General features: G+C 47.3%; 1 protein-coding gene across 3 annotated transcripts in view; it reads right to left on the bottom strand.

Annotated features, from left to right (window-relative positions):
• COBL (cordon-bleu WH2 repeat protein) overlaps positions 1 to 24,370 on the bottom strand; it is a 298,749-nt gene that overhangs the window by 50,526 nt on the left and 223,853 nt on the right. For 2 of the 3 annotated variants that reach the window (XM_065938872.1, XM_065938873.1), the window contains one exon: positions 22,511 to 22,726. The exons of the other annotated variant lie outside the window; for it this stretch is intronic. In XM_065938872.1, coding sequence (XP_065794944.1) covers positions 22,511 to 22,726 — 216 coding nt within the window. The remainder of the gene's footprint in view (positions 1 to 22,510; positions 22,727 to 24,370) is intronic. 3 annotated transcript variants of the gene reach the window in all.

The following is a 24,370-nucleotide window of genomic DNA, read 5'->3' as shown; positions in this document are numbered from 1 at the left end:
GTGTGGAACCTAAAAAATACAGCAAACTAGGGAAGATAGCATAAAAGAAGCACACTGACAGATACAGAGAACAAATCAGTAGGCACCACAGCAGGGAAGAAGGGTAAGATGGGGTGGGGAGTGAGAGGCACAAACTGTTGGGTATAAAATGGGTTAGAGTCAATCTTTTCTAATAACTATAAATGGAAAGTAACCTTTAAAATTGTTTCAAAATAAAAAGTAAAAACTTAAAAATGAAGTCTCTTCAAAGACAGTATGTATAGTCATTTAATAGCTAAGACAAAGGAGAAAGACAGAAAGAGCCCTGCATCATTTGTGTGAGCATATGAAGATGAAAATTAAACATGTAATTTAAGGCTTATGTAACAACAGGATCTTTACATTTTTCCAAATTTGAAAACTGAGGGCTTACATTGTTTCATCTCTCCTGCCTGACCCAAACTGACACATTTACAAGGGCCAAGGGAGGTCTGTGAGAGCTGGAAGAGAGGCCAGGTGTGGGGGCAGTGTGCGGAGGACAGTCTATATTCCTCTAAAAAGGGCAGCTCCTGCTGCCTCCCACAGTTTCTTTCACAATGAACACTAATGTTACCACCTGTAATTTTTTTGAAAAAGCAAAAATCAAGATTTTAAGGCACAATCTCCTGCATCAAAATGTTAGTCACTTTCATAATAGTTAAAATTTGCAGAGAGTTGGCCATTGTTCTAAATGCTTTACAGGTACTCACGTGTGTAATTCTCAAAGCCATCTTTGCTATCAAAATAGAAAAGTCAGACCCAGAGAAGTGGATAGTGGCCCACGGTCATGAGTTCTGTTTTGTGCTCCTAACTCCATGCTAGAATCCAACTTCAGGCTGGATTCCCTCAGCATCCAGGTTTCCTAGGAGATGGCCCCTGATGGTTCAATCAAACCTGGGGACCCCGCCCTCCTTGTTGGCCATTGGTCCATGCCTCCCAGTTGCAGCCAATGGGTGCACGGTCCTCCCTGGGCCACAGTGATTGGTTCAGAGCCGTCAAGCAACTGGGTGTGGGCTGAAGGACTGCTCAACCTCTAGTCTTGCAGGAACCCATACATTTCCTTGTGAATTAAACCAGTTTGGGTTGCTCTGTCTACAGGCAAAAGCATACCAAATGAGTCACCAACAATGCTCCGCTGGGATGACATCCAAAAGAACTCACAGCGGGGTCTCAAAGGGGAATGTGTGCCCCAGCGTTCACTGAACCAGGACTCACAGTAGCCAAGCACCCCCACGCCTCCTGACAGATGAATGGATAAACAAAACATGGAATATACATGTAACGGAGTACTATTCAGCCTTAAAAAGGCAAGGGATCCTGTCTCATGATACAAATTGGATGAAGCTTGAGGACATTTTGCTAAATAAAGATCAGTCAGTCACAGACACATTGTGTGTGATCCTGCTCTTACGGCATTCTTGCATGTGCGTGCTAAGTCGCTTCAGTTGTGTTCAACTCTTTGTGACCCTATGGACCACAGCCTGCCGGGTTCCTCTGTCCATGGGATTCTCCAGGCAAGAAAACTGGAGTGGGTTGCCATGCCCTCCTCCAGGGGAATCTTCCTGACCCAGGGATTGAACCCTCGTTTCATATGTCTTCTGCATTGACAGGTGGGTTCTTTACCACTAGCACCACTTGGGAAGCCCATGGCATTCTTAGTGGTCAGATTCACAGAGATAGAAAGCAGAAATGGTAGAAAGATGATAGAAAGAAGAATGTTGGGTGCCAGGACCTGGGGGAGGGGTAGAGGGAGCTGAAGCTGAATTGGTGTGAAGTTTTGGACTCTCATGATGGTGATGGTGAAGTTCTGGAGATCTGTTTCACAAAAACACAAAGATACTTCATGTCACTGAAATGGACACTTAAAAGTTGTTGCAATCATGTTAAATGTTGTTGTAGGTTCTTTTTTTTTTTAAAGCACGGTTAAAAAAGAAAAAGCCTCCTGACTGATTAAGCAACTTACTCAAACAATTGAAGAAGCCCGACACAGGCTGATCAAACCCATTCATGCACAGCACAGAGGCTGCCACGCCTTAGAGCAGAGCCCAGTCCTCTTGCCAGGAAAGCCTACCGCCCAGCCCATCACCTCCCTGGTTAACCAGGGAGCCCTGTTTCCCCGGAAGCCACTGGCAACAAGGGAACTTTTGACATTGATACAACCCATCATACAGAACCACGTGAATGATGCTGGCTTTGGGAGCAACTTTTGGAAGGGAACGCACACAGAATGTCGTCACAGCAGGCTGACACACACACAGAGAAGTCTAACTTGACATACTGAGTTTATTATCTGCAAAACCCTGATGTTTCTCAAGGTGACTAAGTGACAAGATGGGGTGTGTGTGTGTGTGTGTGTGTGTGTGTGTGCACGCGCGTGTGTTGTGTCTGTGGGCACACACATTCACAAATGCTTAAAAGAGCCAGGTGAAGGCTGAGAGGAGTGAGGAGCAGGAGGAAAAGGATGAGAACATGAGATGTTGGGACTGCAGGGAAAATTGCAGCCTGGCCCTTATGTGGTGGAAGTTCTCACCCGGGCTCTGGGCCAGGCCCTGCCTTTGTACAGATGCTCAGAGTCAAGTGCAAGAGTCTGATCAGGGCTGTGACACCTGACAAGTGCAGGGGATGGAATTCCAAGTCAGGGCAGAGACAGGACACGTGGGCACACTCAGCCTGAGATCAGCTGGGGCCACGGCCGGCTCTGGGGACAATCACTAGTGACAGTGGCCGAACAGGGCCGTGGCAGGACCCACCCGGGGCTGGAGCCTGGGTGCTTCCCCGCGCCGCCGCTGCAGGCCTGGCACGGGCCCCACAGCCCCTGTCACCCCATCAGAAAACTGGGGCAATAAACACCACAGCTGCTATGGGCTGAGCGGTGATCCCCAAATTCATATGTTGACATCCTGACAACCACTGTGCCTCAGCATGTGACTGTATTGGAATACCATCTTTAAAGAAGTGGTGAAGTTAAAAAGAGGCCTCCAGGATGGGTCTCAGTTCAGTGTGACTGATATCCCTGTGGGAAGAGGGGACACCGGGGTGGGTGCACACAGCGGGAACACCGCGTGACGGCCAGGCAGGCAGGCCGTGTCTGCCCGCCCAGGCGGGAGGCTTCCCAGGACACCAACCCTGCCGTCACCTGACCCCAGATGTCCAGCCTCCAGGACAATGAGAAGTAAACGTCTCGTGTGCATTTAGGCCCCGAGGGTTGTGGGGGTTGGTGACGCAGCCTGAGTTGACTGACGGACTGGACCCCCATCCTGGGGAAGGAAACGTTGGATCTCCGGCACCTCCGTCATCTCCAGGGATTGACAGCCACTAACACGAACCGCCCGCGCTCTGCCTGCCCATCTTCTGAGCTTTCTGTAGCCTGGCCTGCGTGCTCATCTGAGGTTTTAAAAAGCAGCTGAGCTTGTAGCTGTTGGCCTTAAGTGTGTGTGGGGGGCGGGGGTGGTTCTAGAAAGAGAGGAGACCACCACCTCAGAGCAATCAGCAGGTCCAGCAGGCCCCTGTGGACGCGCAGACCTGACCACCAGCCTTCCAGTCTTGCCTTAACGTTAACACACTCTTGCCTCTGGCCTCAGACACATGTCATCTTTCTGTGCCTGGGTTTTGCATCATAAAATAAGGATATAGCAACATCGCTACCCCCAGACGGTGGCGGTAAAGGGGGAAGGAGTTCATCCACACACTGTGCAGGGGGTTGTTCAGCCCATCCCTCCCGGGGGCGGGGGTCAGTGAAGCTTAGCCTCCTGCATGGGCACCCTCCCCAGGGGAGCCAGCCTGCCCTGCAGCCAGATGGGCACGGATGGGTGCAAAGAAGCACCAGGGGCTGCTGCTCCCTCGCGCCGTACTGTCCACACGGGATAACTGCGGATTTTACAACAGATGGAGCAGGTTCCCCTTAACTGTGTGCTTAGCTAGACACTAAAGCGGGGATCTGACGGTTATTTCTGGGGGGGTGGTGGTCAGGTTCGCAGCCCTGGGGGAGCGTGCCAGGGGACAGGCTCAGAAACACGTTGCCTGAGTGTGGACTGACCTGCAGGGTAGTGACTATCACTGCAGACTGTCTGTCCTCAGGCCTAGATGTCAGACAGACAGACAGACAGACAGACAGAGGTAGAGAGAGATACAAGTCTACTGATACACTGACGTACTGATACACAGACAGAGCCACACACCCGCACCACACTCACTTTCCTGTTTAGATCCTGGTCACGCCAGACTCAGAGGATGAGAGCCTGCCAATCTGAGCACAGACTCCATGCTGTGTGACCTCAGAAAAGTCACTGTACTTCTCTGGCCTCACTTTTGCTTCTTTGTAAACACGGAGGTCTGGATCCTATGAATGCAGCCACTCAAGCCAGCTATTTGCATGATCAGCTGCAACATAATACTGGCCTAAACTCAAAGCTCTCGTGTTTATTTTCTGTACTTTTGTTTCCCTTCTCCTCAGGACCGCCCATCATGGGGATAGCCAAGGGTCCCTCCCCTGGTGGCTGAAAGGAGTGGGGTGAGACACTGGTGGCCCAGACTCCTCCAGCCCTGTCAACAAGCCACCCTTCAGCTGCTCCCTACCTGAGCTGGCAGAGAGGGGAGGTGAGAGGGCGCTGCCCCTGAAGACAAGTGGGAGGCCTGACCCCGCCTCCCCAGGTGTCAGCCAGGCTCCTGGCTGGACCAGTGGGTCTGGGGCTGGGGACAGCAGAGGGGATGTGGCTGACCTCCATCCAATGGACTTTTAGCAAACTCAGCTTTCTGCACCCACGTGTGCCTCTTCAGCAGGAGAGAATGATGCCGATGAGAACAATCTTTGCTTTCCTCTTGAAAACTTGGATAGAGGAGCGATGGCCCCACAATCCACGTGTGCAGACGCACACGTGTGACTGAATTTCATCAATATGTGCCCACGCTACTGCTCTGGCTGAAAATGTTGCAACTTATTTTCCCTCCCCTCAGAGCAACCCAACTGCATCAACCCATTAAAGTCGTCACTTGTGATGCTTTCCTAACTAGTTTCAACAGAGCTTTACTTCTCAACTGACTTAGAACTTGTGGTAATAAAAATGATATTTTGTTAGCTTTCCCCATTAGATTGACAGTACTGACCTAAGGTTACCTATTTAACTACATGTGTAAGGGTTTATTTGGCTGTCAGCCTGCTTCTTTAACTTATATGCAGAGTACATCTTGAGAAGCGCTGGGCTGGAGGAAGCACAAGCTGGAATCAAGATTGCCGGGAGAAATATCAATAACCTCAAATATGCAGATATCACCACCCTTATGGCAGAAAGTGAAGAGGAACTAAAGAGCCTCTTGATGAAAGTGAAAGAGGAGAGTGAAAAAATTGGCTTAAAACTCAACATTCATAAAGCTAAGATCATGGTGTCTGGTCCCATCACTTCATGGCAAATAGATAGGGAAACAATGGAAACAGTGACAGAGTTTATTTTGGGGTGCGCCAAAATGACTGCAGATGGTGACTGCAGCCATGAATTAAAAGACGCTTGCTCCTTGGAGGAAAAGTTACGACCAACCTAGACAGCATAGTAAAAAGCAGAGACATTACTTTGTGAACAAAGGTCCATCTAGTCAAAGCTTTGGTTTTTCTAGTAGTCGTGTATGGATGTGAGAGTTGGACTATAAAGAAAGCTGAGCACAGAAGAATTGATGCTTTTGAACTGTAGTGTTGGAGAAGACTCTTGAGAGTCCCTTGGACTGCAAGGAGATCCAACCAGTCCATCCTAAAGGAAATCAGTCCAGAATATTCATTGGAAGGATTGATGCTAAAACTCCAATACTTTGACCACCTGATGCAAAGAGCTGACTCATTTGAAAAGGCCCCGATGCTGGGAAATATTGAAGGTGGGAGAAGAAGCAGACGACAGAGGATGAGGTGGTTGGATGGCATCACCGACTTAATGGACATGAGTTTGAGTAAGCTCCGGGAGCTGGTGGTGGACAAGGAGGCCTGGTGTGCTGCGTTTCTGGAGTTGCAAAGAGTTGGACATGACTGAGCGACTGAACTGAACTGAACTGAAGACACAAACACACAAGGAAACTTCTGAGGGGGTCGTATGTTTACTACCTTGGTGTAGTGACGGGTGTCTGTGTCAACACTCACCAAAGCACACACTTTCTTGACACACAGGTAGGAACTGTGTGCTGTGTGCTTGGTTGCTCAGTCATGTCCGGCTCTTTGCAAACCCCTGGACTGTAGCCCGCCAGGCTCCTCTGTCCATGGAATTCTCCAGGCAAGAACACTGGAGTGGGTTGCCGTGCCCTCCTCCAGGGGATATTCCCAACCCAGGGATCGAACCCAGGTCTCCCACATTGCAGGCTGATTCTTTACCATCTGAGCCACCACGGAAGCCCTATACATCACTAATGCTCTTAAAAGGAAAAAACAAAATAAAAACTGCTAATTCCTATCCATTTGATTCCTATACTTCAACTTGCAATAGTAAAAAGAGGCTTACAACCTACTACCAAAGAAGAAAAAAAAAATCTCAATTTAAAACCACTCACTATTATTTACTATTCATGGAACTTAATGAACTTAGTCTTCACATATTTCTGTCCTGGAACCCCAAGGGCCTAAAGCAGGGCGTTTGTCCAGAGAGTGGACATTCAGGCTTGGCACCCGCTGCCCTCAGCAGGGTCTCATCCTGGTCTTACCTGTACGACAGCTGTGATGGGATGGGGTGGAGAAGGACATGCACAAGGCAGGCACCCCACTCCTGCCCCCTGGGCAGCCTCTTCTGGCTCTGTGGGCGCAGATTTGAGGCCAGCCTAAGAGAGGACTGGGGCTTCCCTGGTAGCTCAGTTGGTGAACAATCCGCCTGCAATGCAGAAGACCCCAGTTCGATTCCTGGGTCAGGAAGATCTGCTGGAGAAGGGATAGGCTACCCACTCCAGTGTTCGTGGGCTTCCTCGGTGGCTCAGTTGGTAAAGAATCCACTGGCAATGCAGGATCCCTGGGTTGGGACGATCCCCTGGAGAAGAGAAAGCCTACCCACTCCAGTATTCGGGCCTGGAGAATTCTATGGACTGTATAGTCCACGGAGTCAGCGTCCACGGGGTTGGTGACTTTCACACTTTAAGAGAGGACTGAGGGGAGGGGTGTGAAGAAAAGACTGAAATAGCAGTCATACATCAAATGCTCCCGGGATTACAGAGAAACTTCCACGAGAGGAACCGGCCAGAGGTGTGAACACTCCTCACTTTCAGCCAGAATTGGGCTTTGTCTCTTCTCCTTTGAAACTGCAGCCCTAGAGATTTATGCTCCATTTCCCACTTTCGTCCACTTTTTATCAGGAGCCTGATGGTAAGACTTCATCATTTTCCCCTTCATTCTCCTGCCGGAAAAACCATAGCCCAAGAATAGCCAGAGCAACGTGATTCCTAGGCATTGGGCCTTGGGGGTAGGGGGTGGGGCACAGTGCTGGTAAGCTCTGGGCCCTAAGGGCATGAGTGTTCTTACTCATTGCAGAGGAGATGGAAGTTCAAGGCCAATCTGACTTAATACTGGCAAGGAGGACACATCTGTGGGCCAGACGTGGCCATGTGCCATCTGGTTTAGGATCTGTGCTACTAGGAAGGCTCTATAGTCCTCATTATCAGTCCAGAATATTCACTGGAAGGACTGATGCTGAAACTGAAACTCCAATACTTTGGCCACCTGATGCAAAGAACTGACTCCTTGGAAAAGATCCTGATGCTGGGAAAGATTGAAGGCAGGAGGAGAAGGGGACGACAGAGGATGAGATGGTTGGATGGCATCACCAACTCGATGGACATGAGTTTGAACAAGCTCCAGGAGTTGGTGGTGGTCAGGGAAGCCTGGTGTGCTGCAGTCCATGGGGTCGCAAAGAGTCGGACACGACTGAGCGACTGAACTGAGCTGATTCATCTAAAACATACAAGGATCTCTTTTCTCTTCAATCCCAGTTCCTCTAATGCCAAAGAAAGAAGTACAATACATACTGGCTATTGCATTCTGACTTAGGTTACAGGTTGGGTTACTTTCCTCCCTCAAAAGTGGAGTGTAGATTTATCACCCTGGAAACAACGTAGCCAGCCTAAATAATCTCAATTGTTCTCATCTCTCTGTTGCTGTTGTTTAAAAATTTTTTTCTTTACTGAAGGGAATTTTTTTTTTCCTGGAGGCAGATACAACTTTCTGACTTTTACACAGCTGCTTCATAGTAATAAAAAGTTTATTATTTTCTTAAGAAGAAGGCAAAAGAAGGATTATATAAAGTATTTAAGGGTGGAATAAACATACAAGGTGAGGATAAATTTAATCTCACAATTTTCTAGGCAGAATTTTTGATAGAAGGCTCACCAGTTCTGTGTTGCTATTGATGACAAGGAGAGCCCAGGGACTCAGCCCGCAGAGAACTCCAAGTCCCATTTCATCTCAGATTTGGACCTTCGTTTCCACCCAAGTATTTGAAGTTTGCTTGTTGTTGCTTTACCATGGCACTGAATAAGGAGCAAAACTATTTTGAGTTTTTCTCCTGCTCTACATTCCTTGGGTGTGAATGATGAAATAGTTAAAGCACACACATATGCCTGCACACATGCACACATGTACACACACATTTCAGAGAGGAAATAAGTGAGTACTCTGTGAGTGGGTTAACTTCTAGACAATTGGTTGTGCTGGTTCAAGGTGCCTTCAATACTTGTGCAGAGGGGCTCTCACCCCCTCTCATAATATTTGGAAGATGCAATCCTACCCCATCACAGAAAAGTTTGTTTTGCCATGGAAAATGCCAGTCTGCATATGGACATATTTTGGATCAGACAACATGAGTTATGAAAGTTGTGAACAACAGGATCATATGATGAATCCAAATTAACATGGAAACTGTGAAAATTAGCAGTTGATAAGCCTTGGAAACACAGATGTAATGTGTGATTGATTAAAATGGGTGAGAAAACAAAATGCCAGTGAGGAAACAGTAGGAAGATTCTCTGAATTGTTTTATCTATAGTACTAAGAGCAATTTATTCACCAGAAAATAGTCTCTGAACTTTCATGGAGAAGGTCACAAGTACCAATGAAGTAAGATGGAAAACATTTCATCTAAACTGTGCAGCAGTTTGGGAGTCATGGCTGTTCCACTGCACACTGCTGACACTGTCTCTGCAGTGAAAATGGAAGAGTTTAAGCCCTCTGCAATTGAAAAACAACATAAAGTTAATTTTTGTTTGCTGTAGCACTTGTTATAGGGCTAACATGCCTCAGGGCATCCCTGGGCACAGCTAATCAAGGCTTGTCAGTAGGGCAGCTTACTCTATGTCCCTCTGGTCAGAAATTGTGAATCCCCACAAATCTGTTTTTCTGTGAGTTTAACTCTTGACAGTATGTGTAACAGCATGGAGAAAAGAAACAGACAAATCTCCAGTTGGCTTGTAAGGGGAAGAGATGACCCACAAAGAGGGGTGAATTCTGGGTCGAGTCAGAAATGAAAACCTCTCTGAAACGCGACTGCCTTGAGAAAAAATATTTAACCAAATGAATCTGTCTGGTTCCTAGAAGTTTCTGATACTCGGTAAGCACACTGTCATGATGCACACGGATCTCTAAAATTGCTCATCGGATTGCCCTGAGTTTTACCCAGCTGTGTGAGAGACACCTTGGCAATAGAGATCCCCGAGATATTGTCAGTCATCTGTGTCTCTGGCCAACTTCGTGACCCAGGACATCTGCGGTGCTCTGGTCGAATTTTATTTGTCATATAATGTGGTCTTTTTCATTCAGTTTGTTCCTCCCCACCCCCAACATCTGGGTCCTCTGTTTTTCATAGACTTTGATACATTTTTGTATATACTTTCTGTCCCCCTAACCAGTAATTCTGTGAACAATACCATTAATACAACTTTATCCTGCTCTTTTCCTAACTTTTGGCCTTAAGATTTCCTACTGCTATCTTTCTTCAGTAATAATAGCTACTTCTTACACAAATGCTTATGGCTCTAATTACATACAATCTTCTACAATCTTCAGTATCTGGGTCATAAACCTTTTCTTGTTAAGACTTTTCCAATTAATGATTTGAGGTCAAATGACTGCTACTTATCAGACAAAAGTTCTTTATTTCAATGCAAATAAAAGCACTTTCTAACTTGTTCTGTTTCCTTGTGAGTAACATCTGTAACTTTGTGCTTTTCCCACCAACACGTGGCACTAGATTGGTTATACACAGCTCTAGCTATATATTTCTAGAAGCTCTAGCTTATATTTCTTTATCGGTTTTACCAATGTCAGCTGCAATAATTCTTACATTATCGCCACCATTCTCATTGTGATCAAGCAGACAACAGTCATTTAAGTAAAAAACACTTTCTGATTTTTTTCTTACGTTGAGAATAATGTTTAAAAAATCTTTCGGAGGGAAATGTGACAAGCCTCTCCAATTCAAATGTATCTTTGCACAACAGTAAAAATTTACCACAGCAAGCCTTTTTTCCCTAAATCCTAAGTCTTCACATGAGTATTTTCACCTGCTCTGTCTCCTAAGAGGTGACTGTTGAGGAGACTCCGGGATTTTCTCAAGGTGGGAGAGGGACCTCAGTCCCTTGGACAAGCAGGCTTCACCCCTGCGTGGACATGGCAGCTACACCCGGGCCTAACTCCCACCTGTGCAAGCCTCCAGGCCAGCATCTATCAAGTGGCACCATCGCTACCTCTTTTCCCATGGGGAGCCATAGTCAGAAACAGCCATGGACAGAGCTCATTTACTACTCAGTCTAAAGCCCCCAAAGCCTCCCAGCACCAAGCAAGTGCCCATGTTCGGTGAGTCGATGGTTGAATGACTGCATGCCTCATGAGCAGATGAAGTGAGACACAAGACCTTCCTGTTTTCTTTTCATAAACTCTCTAAAAGGCAGGGGACATAGTAATAAGAAAATCTGAAAAACGTCTACAAAAAAGTTGGGTCCTACATATTCCCAAAGGATAACCATAGGTCATGAGTTGTGAATCCCTACAGGTTATATTATAGTTCATGAGCTTAGGCACTTATTTTTACCAGGAAGATAGACTATTTCAGTTCTGTCCACATTGCCCTCACTGGTCGATTTATGGACACCATCTTGCTGAAAGGAAAGTGGAGAAGAAATTTTGCATACAAATATCAAACAAGAAAAGTAGGAACTAATAATGAATTCAAATAAATCAAGGTTCTTAATAAAAACATATCCATGTATCAGTGAAAGAGGAATTTCAGACAGAAAATTATCAACCTAGAATTTACATATAAAACTCTTTATCTCCTACAAGGAATTATAAACCTCAGTCAAACAAATCTCTGTTGTTTATGCATTTATATGTCAATTCTAAGGAAAGGGAGCTGCAGGTGTACAAATGAGCCCTTTTATGCTGACAGACGGAAGATCGACAGGAGAATCAGAGTCAGGACAGCAGAGGCACAGGGAAAAGTCAGAGGCACGGAGCTCCAGGGAGGGGCCGTCCATCAGAAGTGCTTGGCATGAGTAGGGAATGATGCACAGCAATACACTGTGGGGGAAATAAAGGGTGAAACATGAGCACAAACCGCCGGAACAAACGCCGCCCTCCTCAGCATCACCAAGGCCCTGGGGATTGAGCACTGCAGAGAGTGAGCTGTTCTTACTATTGTTTCCTGCACTTTCCTTCTTGCTTTCAGAATGTATCTCCTTTATTGAAGTGCCGTTGATTTACAATATGTATTAGTTTCAGGTGTACAAGGCAGTGGTTCAGTTACACATGCTGTTTCTTCTGTGTTAATCGCTACTTTGTCTGACTCTTTGACCCCATGGTCTGTAGCCCACCAGGCTCCTCTGTCCATGGGGTTCTCCAGGCAAGGATACTCGAGTGGGTAGCCATTCCCTTCTCCAGGGGATCCTTCCAACCCAGGGATCGAACCTGGGTCTCCTGTATTGCATGCGAATTCCTTACCATCTGAGCCGCAGGGAAGCCCTCAGTTATAATATATCTGTATCTGTTTTTCAGATTCTTTTCCCTTATAGGTTATTATAAAATATTGAGTATTGTTAGCTCCCCGTGCTATATAGTAGGTCCCTGTTGGTTATGGATTTTATTTATAGTACTGTGTGCATGTTAATCTTAAACTCCCACTTTATACCTCCCGCCTTCCTCTTTGGGAACCCCACGTTTGTTTTCTATGTCTGTGGGTCTGTTTCTGTTTTGTACGTAAGTTCATGAGTATCATCCACTTCCTCCCAGTCTCTCTCTGTGTCAGTTGTTCAAAGGGCCTGTTGATCCAACACATCCGATTCTGTCCCCGGAAGAGTCACATCGGCAGCACTACACTCACTGCTGTCTTTGAGGTTGTCTAATAAAATGATTTGGATTTGATCAGAAACCTGAAAGTCCTTGCAGGCAGAGACAGTGACCAGCTGGGAGCCATTTTTTACCTCCTGGAAAGAAGTCTCAGTTGCTTTCAGAACTCCAGGGAAAAACTAGATAACATTGCAAACCAATGCCCTCAACTGTAGATCAATCAATCAAACCTTGATAATGCTGATGCTAAGCAGGGCTCAAGCATGAATTCAGGAAATACTGATTGATTTACTGGGTTGGAGAAAGATCATCAAGGGCATGTGCCTGCTGACCACTGTTTTCAAGGATGAAACTTCTCCTGGGTCTTGCTATATTCCCCAGTGAGAGACTGACGGTCTGATGAAGGGCCATTGCAAGGAGAATCTTTAAGGCCCTGAAGGCCTCAAGGCTTAGGGATTAAAACAGAATGGCTCTGCCTAAATGCACAGCATCTCACAAAAATTCTATAAGACACTTCAGAAGACTACTGTCAGCAAGAAAATGGTGGGTTTATAATTCCTACTCATTTTTTACTAAGCAAATAACGATGTTAAATAAGAGTCTTGTACCATTCTTAAAAAATCAAGCTGTCTGTTTCTTACTTCCAGGAAGAACTTAAATTTATGTGAACCCAGAAAGAAGTTCTCATAACTCTTGATGTTAAAAAATTGTTTTTTTACGCCCAACCTGAACTTAGGCTGCAAATTAAACCTCTTAGAGACACAGACACCTGTTTGATTATTTGTGTCAACTCATAGCTTGAGCAGTGACTTAGAAAAAAAAAAAAAAAGATAATCTTGCCATCCATTTTCTGAGCTAAATTATTTTACTTCTTTTCAGTATTCCTATTTATATTTGTTATTGCTTTGTGGTGGGAGGCTGATAAATGGTTAGTCACCAGCTTTCTTCTGGAAGAAGGGAAAGGGACAGACAGACTGATAAAGTTTCAATGATATAAAGAATGGGTAGCACAAAATTTATAAGTGATAATAAAAACGACAACAGTCTTTGTTGTAAATTTTATATGACCAATTGATACACACAGAACCCTTTTATTATTTTTTGCCAAATTACTTTACCTAGAACCAGCTTATTATTACTGTTGACAAACACATGTACTTTCCTCACCAGTGTGGATGAATCATTTCATGTTAAGGAGTAAGATGAACATGAAACCATGAGGAACTTGGCTTCTTCGTCCATCATGTGAATGACTTTGCTGAGCTGAATAATGGTTTTTGAAAAATGGAAGAATCATTCTTCAGTTTTTTTGGGGGGGCTGCAACTTTTCACAATGCATTGACTTGATATGTTGTTTATAATTAATCTACATTATTAACATTACCCAGGGTTGCGTTGTATGCCTGGACAAATAAGAGACAATAAATCCAGCCCTGACATATAACCTCTGCCAATGTCCATGGTGTAAATGCTCCTTCCTTGGTTGATTTCCAGGTCTTATCAGTCACTGAATGTGGTGTTGAGAAGATGTGTGCTGTCATATAGCATTTTTACTATTATCATATTATTAAATCATATTGATTCAATGTACATAACCTCAAGAACACAGAAATAGTAAAACATTAGTAAAATAATTAGAGAGTGCTGAGTTTTTAATATGCGCCTTTGTTTTTAATATTATTTATTTGCAAGTTTACATATTTTACCTTTTAATAATTGTTTTATTTAACAACAGGCTTCCTTGGTAGCTCAGCAGGTAAAGAATCTGCCTGCAATGCAGGAGACACCAGTTTGACCCCTGGGTTGGGAAGATCCCCTGGAGAATGGAAAGGCTATTCACTCCAGTATTCTGGTCTGGAGAATTCCATGCACTGTATAGTCCATGGGGTCGCAAAGAGTCGGACACGACTGAGGGACTTTCACTTTCACTTATTTAACAACTGACTTGCAAAACTTTTAAAATTTCAGTGATCTGCTCTCACCAGCTAGACGGCATGAGCTGGGTCTAGTGCACACCTGGGCTTCCCCGAGTTGTCACTAAGTTCTTCAGTTCTCTAAGTCAGCGACATAGCTCAGAAATAAAGGGCTAAATGAAAATTAGCAAAAGGAAATAATTTCACAGGGTTTTTTTTTTAAACACTGCATAACTCTATCATGATTCTTTTTGCTTTGCTTCTAAGTACTACTCAGTCTAGTTCATATTGGAGAGATTTAATGCTTTTCAAGGTTCCATAATAACAGGCTACAATTTCCACCCATTTTTAAAACATATTCTGAGCAGGGCCAGACTCTGCTCCCACAGTCACCGACTTCCTTCCTTTGATGAGAAGGTCACTTGCTCACTCCCCAGTTCCTGTCTCCCTGGATGCTGTGCCCTTTCCCATGGTGGCAGCAGCAGCAGCATGACGGGTCCTCCTGCCACAGGAAGGAAATTAAGTCAGTACACACAGGAAGGGCAAGCGTGCTCTCCTGGGCTTGCTCTGAATCCCCGCTGCCCGCAGGGTTTCAAGGGTGCTTCCATGACAAACAAGATTCCCAGAATTGTATTTGTGTCAGCTGTGTGTGTGTGTGTGTGTGTGTGTGTGTGTGCACGCGCGCGCGCGCGCTGAGTCGCTCAGCTGTGTCTGACTCTTTGCGACCACTGTGGATGGTAGTCCACCAGGCTCCTCTGTCCATGGATTTTCCTGGCGAGAATCCTGGGGTGGGTTTGCCGTTACCTCCTCCAGGGGATCCTCCTAACCCAGGGACTGAACCTACATCTCCTCTGTCTCTTGCATTGCAGGCAAATTCTTTACTGCTGAGTACCTGGGAAGCCCACTGTGTCAGGAACTGTAGAATTAACTGTTTTGTCTGGAAACAGGCCAAGTGTTTCATGTTGTTTCCAATTGTAGAGCAAGATGTTAGGTGACTCTGAAGATGACTGGTCCCCATATAGCGAGACCATCAGTGAAGTTCCTGTCCTATGCTGTTCACTTTAAGCTCAGGCCAGCTCATGGCTCTTCTCTGAGCTAGAGAAGCTCTCAGCTGGAAGCATGGGGATCTGTTCACAGCCGGACACAAAATATGTCTAGATTTTCTGATCTGCTGAGTCACACAGCCTAAAATGCAAGTTCTTGTTATTGTTATTATTAATTTTACATTGAGCAAACTCAAATCTTCTATTTGAAAATAGATCCTTTATCTCTCTCATTTTATTCTCTTAATTTAGAATTTCCTAAAGTTCTTGAAAATGGAATACTTGTTCACAAAGTGAAAAACAATCAGCTTGAAACATCACAATGGTAGTCATGGTGGTGCTTTAACCTATAAATCATTTAGAACAGGAGACAATGGCTCCCTTTTCCCTCTCTGTTTTTAAAATCCTCTGCCAATTGTCTTAGAAATGGATACCCAAGGAAAGGTTGATTTCTTCAAGCCTGGTGTAGGAAAATGTATAAGAAAATGACAATCACTGGACAGTAAAATTTTAAAAATATGAAACAAACTGAGGATCTGTAAATCAAATGTAAAACAAATTGAGCTCTCTATGCATTGATTTTTAAAATCCCCAGGGTCTTGTCATTGAAACAAGTAGCTACTAACTTGTTAACAACTTAATCATAACAAATACTGCAGATTTCTTAAATAGAGAATTCAGTGCAGCTAGTGGATAGACTCCACCAGCATGATCCACAATGAAGGTTCAACTAAAACTGAAGTCAGGGCGTGAGCTGGTTAGTTATGGGCGGAAATCCATGTGCATAGCTATACTGGTTTAGACATGCATATGAAGCACCAATGCATGCGATTAGATATCCAAAGGTTAACGTGAAAGCTTATTAATAAGAAACAAAAAGATTAAAGTGTATGGACCAAGGAACTACTATTTCCCATTGCTACAATTCTGCAAGGGAAGTTCAAACACATCACCAAAACTCAACTTGCGATGACCTTTTTGCCATGAGGCTGAGAGGTCACTCGGCTTAATCATTTTCCTCCATGTATGCACCAGCATTCACCCCCTCAAACCCCACAGGCTGGCCTGACCAGGTTGCCAGGGAGAGGGTGGCAGCTCAGACCAGGCCAGGGGACCCACAATCCTGCACCAAGTGATGCAGAGGCCAAGTCCACGCAGCTTCACATTTGCTCTGACTGTTCACCCTAAGTTAAATTCACCATGGAAGAGTTACTGATGCTTCTTGCAGCAGAAAGTGACTTTAAATGAAATATAGGATTCCAAAGATGGATGGGTTGAACACACAACTTCACTCACCCTGTTCTACTCTCCTCTTAGCTTCTAAGATTATCATGAAACTGAATCCTTTGGTCTCTGGGTTCTAAGAGGGCACGTGCTAATGCCAGGATCATTTCCAGTCATCCCTTTGGTTTGCAAAAGCAGGAATGAGAAATGGAGGTGGGGGTCAGCCCTGAAGTGGCCAGTCCCACGCTGAACCTGTCCCTGGAGGAGGACAGTGCCCTGGTGACTTCTGCCTTTCAGGTGTGTGCCCACCCTGCTTTGACTCATGTACCCGTCTTCATCCCTGGCACCCGGTCCTCCCTCTGCACCTGCTGCTCTCCAGATGCAAGAAGGAAATCACAGGCTGCAGCCCACATGGGGTGAACACTGTTGGTTATGGAAGCAGTATGCATTCTCCACATTTCCCAGTGAACAGAATTCCTGTGCTGACCAGCAGCTCCACACACCCAGGGAAAGCTGACTCCCATCCTGGCAGTCAGGATGCATCTGACTCCTCTTCTGGGATTCCATTCTCACCAGGGACTAGGTCAGCCCTGGACTCAACCTTGGTCTACAAGACACGGGAGAAACTCTGCAGCTGGCCATTTCTGGAAAGGCTTCCTTTTGCTAGGAAACTACTAGGAAAATGGTCTCTTCCCTTCTTCTGAGAATTCTGGCACATGGATGGGATGCAGGGAATGGCCATGGTGCCCTGGCCAGACTGAGGAGGAAGCCCACACCTTAGAGTTGATCTAGGGAGACCCTTGATGGCAACTCTGGCCTCAGATTCAGCCCTGAAGTCTGTCCTCCTGGGACTCCTGTTCCACGAGGTAAGAGATTTTTACCTTAGCAGGTTTAAGACAGGAGTTTTGCAATCTGTATTAGTTATCTATTGCCATGGATCAAATGACCTCAAAATGTAGAGGCTTCAAAGCAAAAGATCTCTCCTGAAGTCTGTGTGGGTGTGGAATCTGTGCACAGCTCTGCCGCGTGCCTCTGACCCCGGCTCTTCCAGGCTGTAACCGAGGTGTGGACCAGGGCTGCGGTCTCACCTGCAGGCTTGACTGGGGAGCCTGTGTGCGCGTCCAGGGTTGCTTGGTGGCTGTGGGCAGGGTTCAGCTCTCAGGTCAGTGGGTGAAGGGACTCAGTTCCTCACTGGGTGTCAGCTGAGGGCTCCCTCTGCCCTTGCCATGGGGTCGCCCTGTAGAGCATATCAATGTGGCCGCTGGCTTCCCTTGGGGTGAGCACACGAGAAGCTCCAGATGGAAGCCAGAGACTGTCTGCACCTAATCTCAGGTGACAGGTGACTCCACTGTGGCCACATTCTATTCATTAGATGGGAGTCCACGTTCAAGAGGAGGGGCCACACAGGGGGTGAACACACGAGGCGGGGGGCATTGAGGGCTTCCTGACAGCTGGGCCAGACCATGACACAGCCGACGAACGGGGGCCCCTGCCGGCATGCCGACAACTGCTACAAGTTCCGCGTCTCCACACCTTGCCTGCATGTGAGGCCCTGCTGACACCGTGGAGAGCATCCACAGACTGGCCTCAGGGCTGGGGCAGGACGCTCTTTAAGACCACGACAGCCTCCAGCAGCTGCAGCTAGTGGAGCAGCACACACAGACCTCTGTAACGGGTATGGTGAGGAAAGGAGGAGCACCTGGAGGAAAACAGGAAGGCAGCCACGCTGAAGACAGGCTCCTAGGATGGAGCAGGGCCAGCATAGACAGCCTCACCCTGCGACAAGGGCCTGAGTCCAGGGAGCACTCAGCTCAATCTGGCATCCGGGCGGGCCCCCAGGAGTTGAAGGGCCAGTCACTTACAAGAGACCTCTTAGAACCAGACAGACACACTAGGGCACAGTGACTTTCTGACTACAAACCAATTTCGATTCCAAAAAAGCCCAAAGAAAGTGAAAGTGAAGTCGCTCAGTCGTGTCTGACTCTGCGATCCCATGGACTGCAGCCTACCAGGCTCCTCTGTCCATGAGAATTTCCAGGCAAGAGTACTTGAGTGGGTTGCCATTTCCTTCTCCAGGGGGTCTTCCTGGACCCAGGGATCCAACCTAGGTCTCCCACATTGCTGGCAGATGGCTTTACCCTCTGAGCCACCAAGGAAGTTTCATAAAAAGCCCAGGAGCCCCAGGTAAACACGGCACTCGGCTAGAACACATCTCCTTTAGCGTGCCTTTGTTCTGGGTCAATATGATCTTAATAACCATGAGTCAAGTGCTGCCAAAATTTTAAGCATCACAATGGGAAGAAAGGTCTGTCCTGGGTCAGGCCTGGGGCCCAGCTGTTGCTCACATCAGCTGGCAGAAGGCCCGGGATGGAAGGGAGGGTTGGGAGCAGTGACAGGAATACCAGTAAAGGCCTGAGGACAGGAACCAAGACCAGGGAAAGGGAGATGGCTTGAACAGAAGGTTCTGGAACGGGCGAGATCAAAACTGAGTGTGTGGTGCAGAAAACCCATTTTATATGTTTTCACTTTCCAGGTGGTGCTGGTGGTGAAGAATCTGCCTGCTAGTGCAGGAGACACAAGAGACTGGGGTTCGACCCATGGGTCGGAAAGATCCCCTGGAGAAGACAATGACAACCCACTCCAGTACTCTTGCCTAGAGGATCCCATGGTGAGAAGAGCCTGGCAGGCTACAGTCCATGGGGTCTCAAAGAGTCAGGCATGACTGAGTGCACACGCAGGCACACCCTCCACTACCTTCTCACATCTGTCTGCAAAACCATTGTTACTATTGATTCACTGCTACTTAACTCTCTTCATCCTATCTTTGGTTGTGCTGACTGGTGTTCAAGAACACATACTGTGCCTCTTTGTAACAACCTAAGTGGAGTCACCACCAGGGTACAGATCACAAAGAAGGTGCACAGCAGAATGGGCTTGGTGGGAGGTTCCAGCACAGCAGGAGGACAGTGCAGGAGTGGCCAGCAGAGACTGAAGGTCAAAGACACCTGATGTCAGCTGCTGGACCTGTGAGACTGGGACCAGTGACCAAGCTGCTTCAGGCTCAACTTCCTCCTACCCGCTTTCCCCAGAGAGCACAGGGCAAGATCTCGCCTGGCCTCCAGGTAGTTAGGTCTTGTTTGCACCACAAACACATTGTTACTCAGAGAGAACACAGATCTAACAGTGAGCTCAGGAGGAAACACACGATAGTGTGTGGCTGGCATCCGAACGTCCCTGCTGCGCTCCCATAGCTATAAATAAGTGGACATCTGATGAGAGCACAGGTGAGGTGTGTGTGCTGACAAGGGCTAAAATCACACCCAGTACTTTACGTGCCTACAATCCCTGGTGCCCTGGACACAGGCTAAGAGCAGTACCCAGATTTCAGCATGGTGTAAGAAAATCAAACAAATGATAACAAAGCATTCTTTTTCTTTCACTTATTAAAAGACCTGAATCAAAGCAGGCGAATTGCTTTCTCACTGACTGAGTGGTCGATTCCAGTTTTTCACACCATAAACAACACTCAGGACAGTCTTGTTAATTAGGTAAGTAAATGCTTCAAAGTGGATGCCTTAACTCTTGGGGCACACACAGCTGGTGGTGAGGAGGGGAGGAGGAAGGGCAGGGGGCAGAAGGCGCAGGGCTCTGGGTGGTCCCAGCAAGAATGGGCCCTTTTCTCTGCACCCCCTGTGCCTCTGTGCTCTATTCCTGGCATGTCTGTGAGAGTGTTTGAGAGACGAGAAGGAGAGGAGGGCAGGGGAAGTTCCCTGGACATGCACGTGGGGAGATTAAGGTGTGGAACTGACCCAGGACTGAGAAGATGGAGCCTTCAGATGGGAACACAAGGGACCTTCCCTTTTGTCTGGTGTGGGCCCAATCTCTGCCCAGACCTTTTCTCAAAGGCTCCCAAGGGTGGGTGGGATGTGGCTCCTCAGCACTGGACAGACGTAGGAACAAACTCTTCTCCAGAATAACGCAGCTTTTAACAAGCTGGGGACTTGGTCATCCAGTGGTTAGAACTCCGCCCTTCCACTGCCCAGGCACAGGTTCAACCCCTGGGTGGAGAACTACGATCCCGCCTGCCATGTGGCACAGCCAAAATGAAAGAAAAGCAGCTGCTAAATCTTGTCCCTAGTCTGCCTGGCAGACGCCACACACGCCAACACCACCCTCAAACCCAGGCAGGCCGGGGAGACTGGGGTCTGTAGGCTGACAGAAAGTCACGTGTAGGCCTGGCTCTCCCACCTGGCATGGGCCCCCCGGGCTGTGGCCCCTCCTCGCTGCCAGGGGCCCTGCTCTCCACTCAGTCCTTCCTCCCACTGGCTCTCCAGGGAGGACAATCCATGGAGGTGAGGATGGCAGCCACAGGAGCAGTCACTGAAAGCTTGGGCCTTGGTGTGCGGAGCTTCAAACCCACCCTCTTCAGAGATGAAACAGCCCCGGAGCTGTCCAAGCCTCGGTTGTCATCTTTCTGACTCATCTGTCTAATCCTCCATTTTTGAATCCCTTACAAACTTCATTTGCATTTGGAAGCACGTCCAACGTCAAGATGATCAAACGTATTTTGAGGATGAAAAAGAAGTCTTTTGTGAAAAGAGATAAAATGAATCAGGATTATTTTGCCTAGAGAAAGTTGGTAAGTGATTCAACAATTATCTTCTCTACCCAGAAGCTGGCAGGGAGCTAGCTGTCATTTCCAAGGAAGATAGAAAAAGATCAAGTGGTCGGAGGGTGGAAAAGGATGAACTTCCTAACCAGAGGGCTGCAGAGCTCATTTGGGACATAGGCATCAGCTGCTCCCTGGGTGGAACGCACAGAGACATTATGCTGTTGGGAAAATGCAACACTGGAGGGTACCTGGGTACCTGGTTTATAAAAACACATCCTTCATAGCTCAGAAGTCCTGAAGTAGGGACACACACAGGCTCAATATATGGACGATGCCCTCTGTGTGTGTGTGTGTTACTGTGGTTTAATCACTAAGTCACATCTGACTCTCTGTGGCCCCATGGACTGCATGGGGCCACCAGGCTCCTCTGTCCATGGGATTTCTCAGGCAAGAACACTGCAGTGGGTTGCCATTTCCTTCTTCAAGGGATCTTACTGACCTAGGGATCAAACCCGCATCTCCTGCATTGGCAGAGGGATTCTTTACCACTGAGGCACCAGGGGATCCTGTATGTATCTGAGGTATATATAAAGAACTTAGGCCCGTATGGAAAGTTCAAAAGAAATCCCAGAAAATGATTAAGAAAGCCTGATCTCAGACAGGGTGTGACAGGAAGCAGAAAGAAAACCAGCCTTCCATTCTGGCTGTTGCTAGACTCAAATCAAGCTGGTTCCCCTCCTGGGGCCTCAGCCTCCTCTTCTCCAGGACTAACGCTTGGCCACTGGGTTCACAGACGATAGTGGGTAAGTCCCCCTCCACCTCTGGAGCACAGCCCCCTGCCCACCAGCATTCACAGCCAACCACAGCTGGGCTCACCAGCACAACGTGTAGGATCGCATCATCGCTGTGCTTTGCTGACCTGGCCACCGGAGAGCATTCTGAGGCCGGTTCTAACTCGAGGAACATTTCTCTGCTCCCGGCTGGCTGCCTCGGCCCACAGGATACAGTTTTGGCTGAAGTCTAACCGCACTATGAATGATTCAGTTCAGTTCAGTTCAGTCGCTCAGTCGTGTCCGACTCTTTGCGACCCCATGAACCGCAGCAAGCCAGGCCTCCCCGTCCATCACCACCTCCCGGAGTCCACCCAAACCCATTTCCAGCGAGTTGATGATGCCATCCAAACATCTCATCCTATGAATGATTAACGGGTTAAATAATGTTACACGGGTGCCTGCCTGGCATCCAGAGTGCGTTCACTGTTAACCAGACACACTGCGTCGAGCGTTTAGAGAGGAAAGCCGGAGGGGAGAGGCACACACATCCCCAGGCAAGGACGGAAAGTCTGGAAACCCAGCCCCGACACCAGAGACGGGAGAGAGGCGTCGACACGGAGGGGACACGAGGCACGTACGTGCGGGTGCGGGCCTTGGGCGGGACGCCTCGGGCGCAGCGCCTTCCCCGGGCGCACCGCCTTCCCCGGGAGCAGCGCCTTCCCCCGGAGCGCCGAGAGGAGGCTCGGCCGCGGCCGCATCAGGAGGCGGGTAGGGCGGGGGCGGGGGCAGCACTAGCTGGGGGGGCCCCCGAGCGGCGCCTCGCGGGGGCTTCTGTGGCACCTGCCGGCCGACACCTACATGGAATCAACAGGGGTCACTTCAGAAGGTGAAGCCCAGCGCTCTGTGCCTCCCACAGAAGGCATGTCACAGCCACACCCACACCGAGGACAGCCTCACGGCCCCAGACGCACACACGGCCGCACCGGACCCAGCCATACGCGCACCGGATCCAGACATGCCCGCACCGGGCCCAGACACGGCCGCACCGGATTCAGCCACACCCGCACCGGACCCAGACACACCCACACTGGACCCGGACACACCTACACCGGACCCGGACACACCCACACCGGATTCAGCCACACCCACATCGGACCCGGACACGCCCACACCGGACCCAGCCACGCCCACACCGGACCCAGCCACACCCACACCTGATCCAGTCACACCCGCACTGGACCTAGCCGTTCTTGGCACCGAATCCAGCCACACCCAGCACCAAATCCAACCTCTCACATGATTCACTTATTCTATATACGTGTTCTGTCCTTGGGTCCCTTTGAAAATACCTGCCCTGTTACCATTTGTTTCTGGAAGGCACAGTATTTTTAAATGCTGGGCCTGCAACTGTTATTAAAACTCCCTAAACAGTTCTGTCAAGTTAAAAGAAACTCCTTTTCTTCATGATAGTCTTTTTCAGTGTTTTTTATTTTTGTTTTTTTTGGCTTATTCTTGTTGCTTATATTTATCATCTATTATGGATTCAATAATCCCCTAATTTTGTTTCCCTCTTTAAGCTCATTTACACTATCAATCTCTTTGTTTGTGGTAATAGCTTTCAAACTTTGTCTCAAAAAGGGTCCTTGGATGGAGAAAGGGAGAAAAGTGGGGTCCCTCACTCCTGTCTATCTCTCAGACAATCAGAGCAACCCTCTTTGATCTATTCACGCTGGGAATTTATTTACAATTTTCTATGAAAATGATCTTCTGCTAATAAAATTTTTGAAAGTCAATGACTTAAAATAACACGATATGAGTTCCTAGTGTCATAAGTTGTGCTCATTATACTCATTTTAAAAATAGTTTCTTCAAGCTCTAAAGTTTAGGATCTTCTAGTAATTAATATAGAGTCTATACTTCATGCTCTTTATCAGACTATTAGCAAAAATATTAAGAGACTTCATTTCTTCATCAAGGGATATATCCATTTATTCCTTCTCTTGGTTGTAGTTCTTTAGACACAAAAAAATATTAATTTTCCTATATCTATATATCATTTCCTCTCTCAAAGTGCAAATAAGCTAAGGCAGTCTGAATGGGTATGGTTCGCCTGGCCCACAGGTAAGGACCTGACAAGACAAGACAGCACCACCCCCAAGGCAGGCAGATGAAGAGGCTCTCCACTAGAAGGCTTGGTTTTGTTTACCAAGAAATTTGGGTCAAGACCCAAACCTAGCCAGCTGCAATACTACTTTAGCACAAATGCCAAACATTTAAAACATTTTGATCCCTAGGGATCTGATACAAAAAGCTCAGAATATTCTGTGTGGTTTGGACTTACTTTAAAAGCATTATCTTTTAACCTAAAGCCAAGATTTTGGCTAAAAGTTCTGCCTGTGATGCCAATATTGTACTTTTAATTCATGGGGATTTTTGATGGTGATGGAAGTCTGCCTTGAAATGGCCAAGACCCCTGACCTCAAAAATTACTCAAAGTT

Source organism: Muntiacus reevesi, chromosome 6, assembly GCF_963930625.1.
Source record: "Muntiacus reevesi chromosome 6, mMunRee1.1, whole genome shotgun sequence".
Taxonomy (NCBI): domain Eukaryota; kingdom Metazoa; phylum Chordata; class Mammalia; order Artiodactyla; family Cervidae; genus Muntiacus; species Muntiacus reevesi.
Note: the sequence above shows the minus strand (reverse complement) of the source record. Positions and strands in the feature narration are given on the sequence as shown.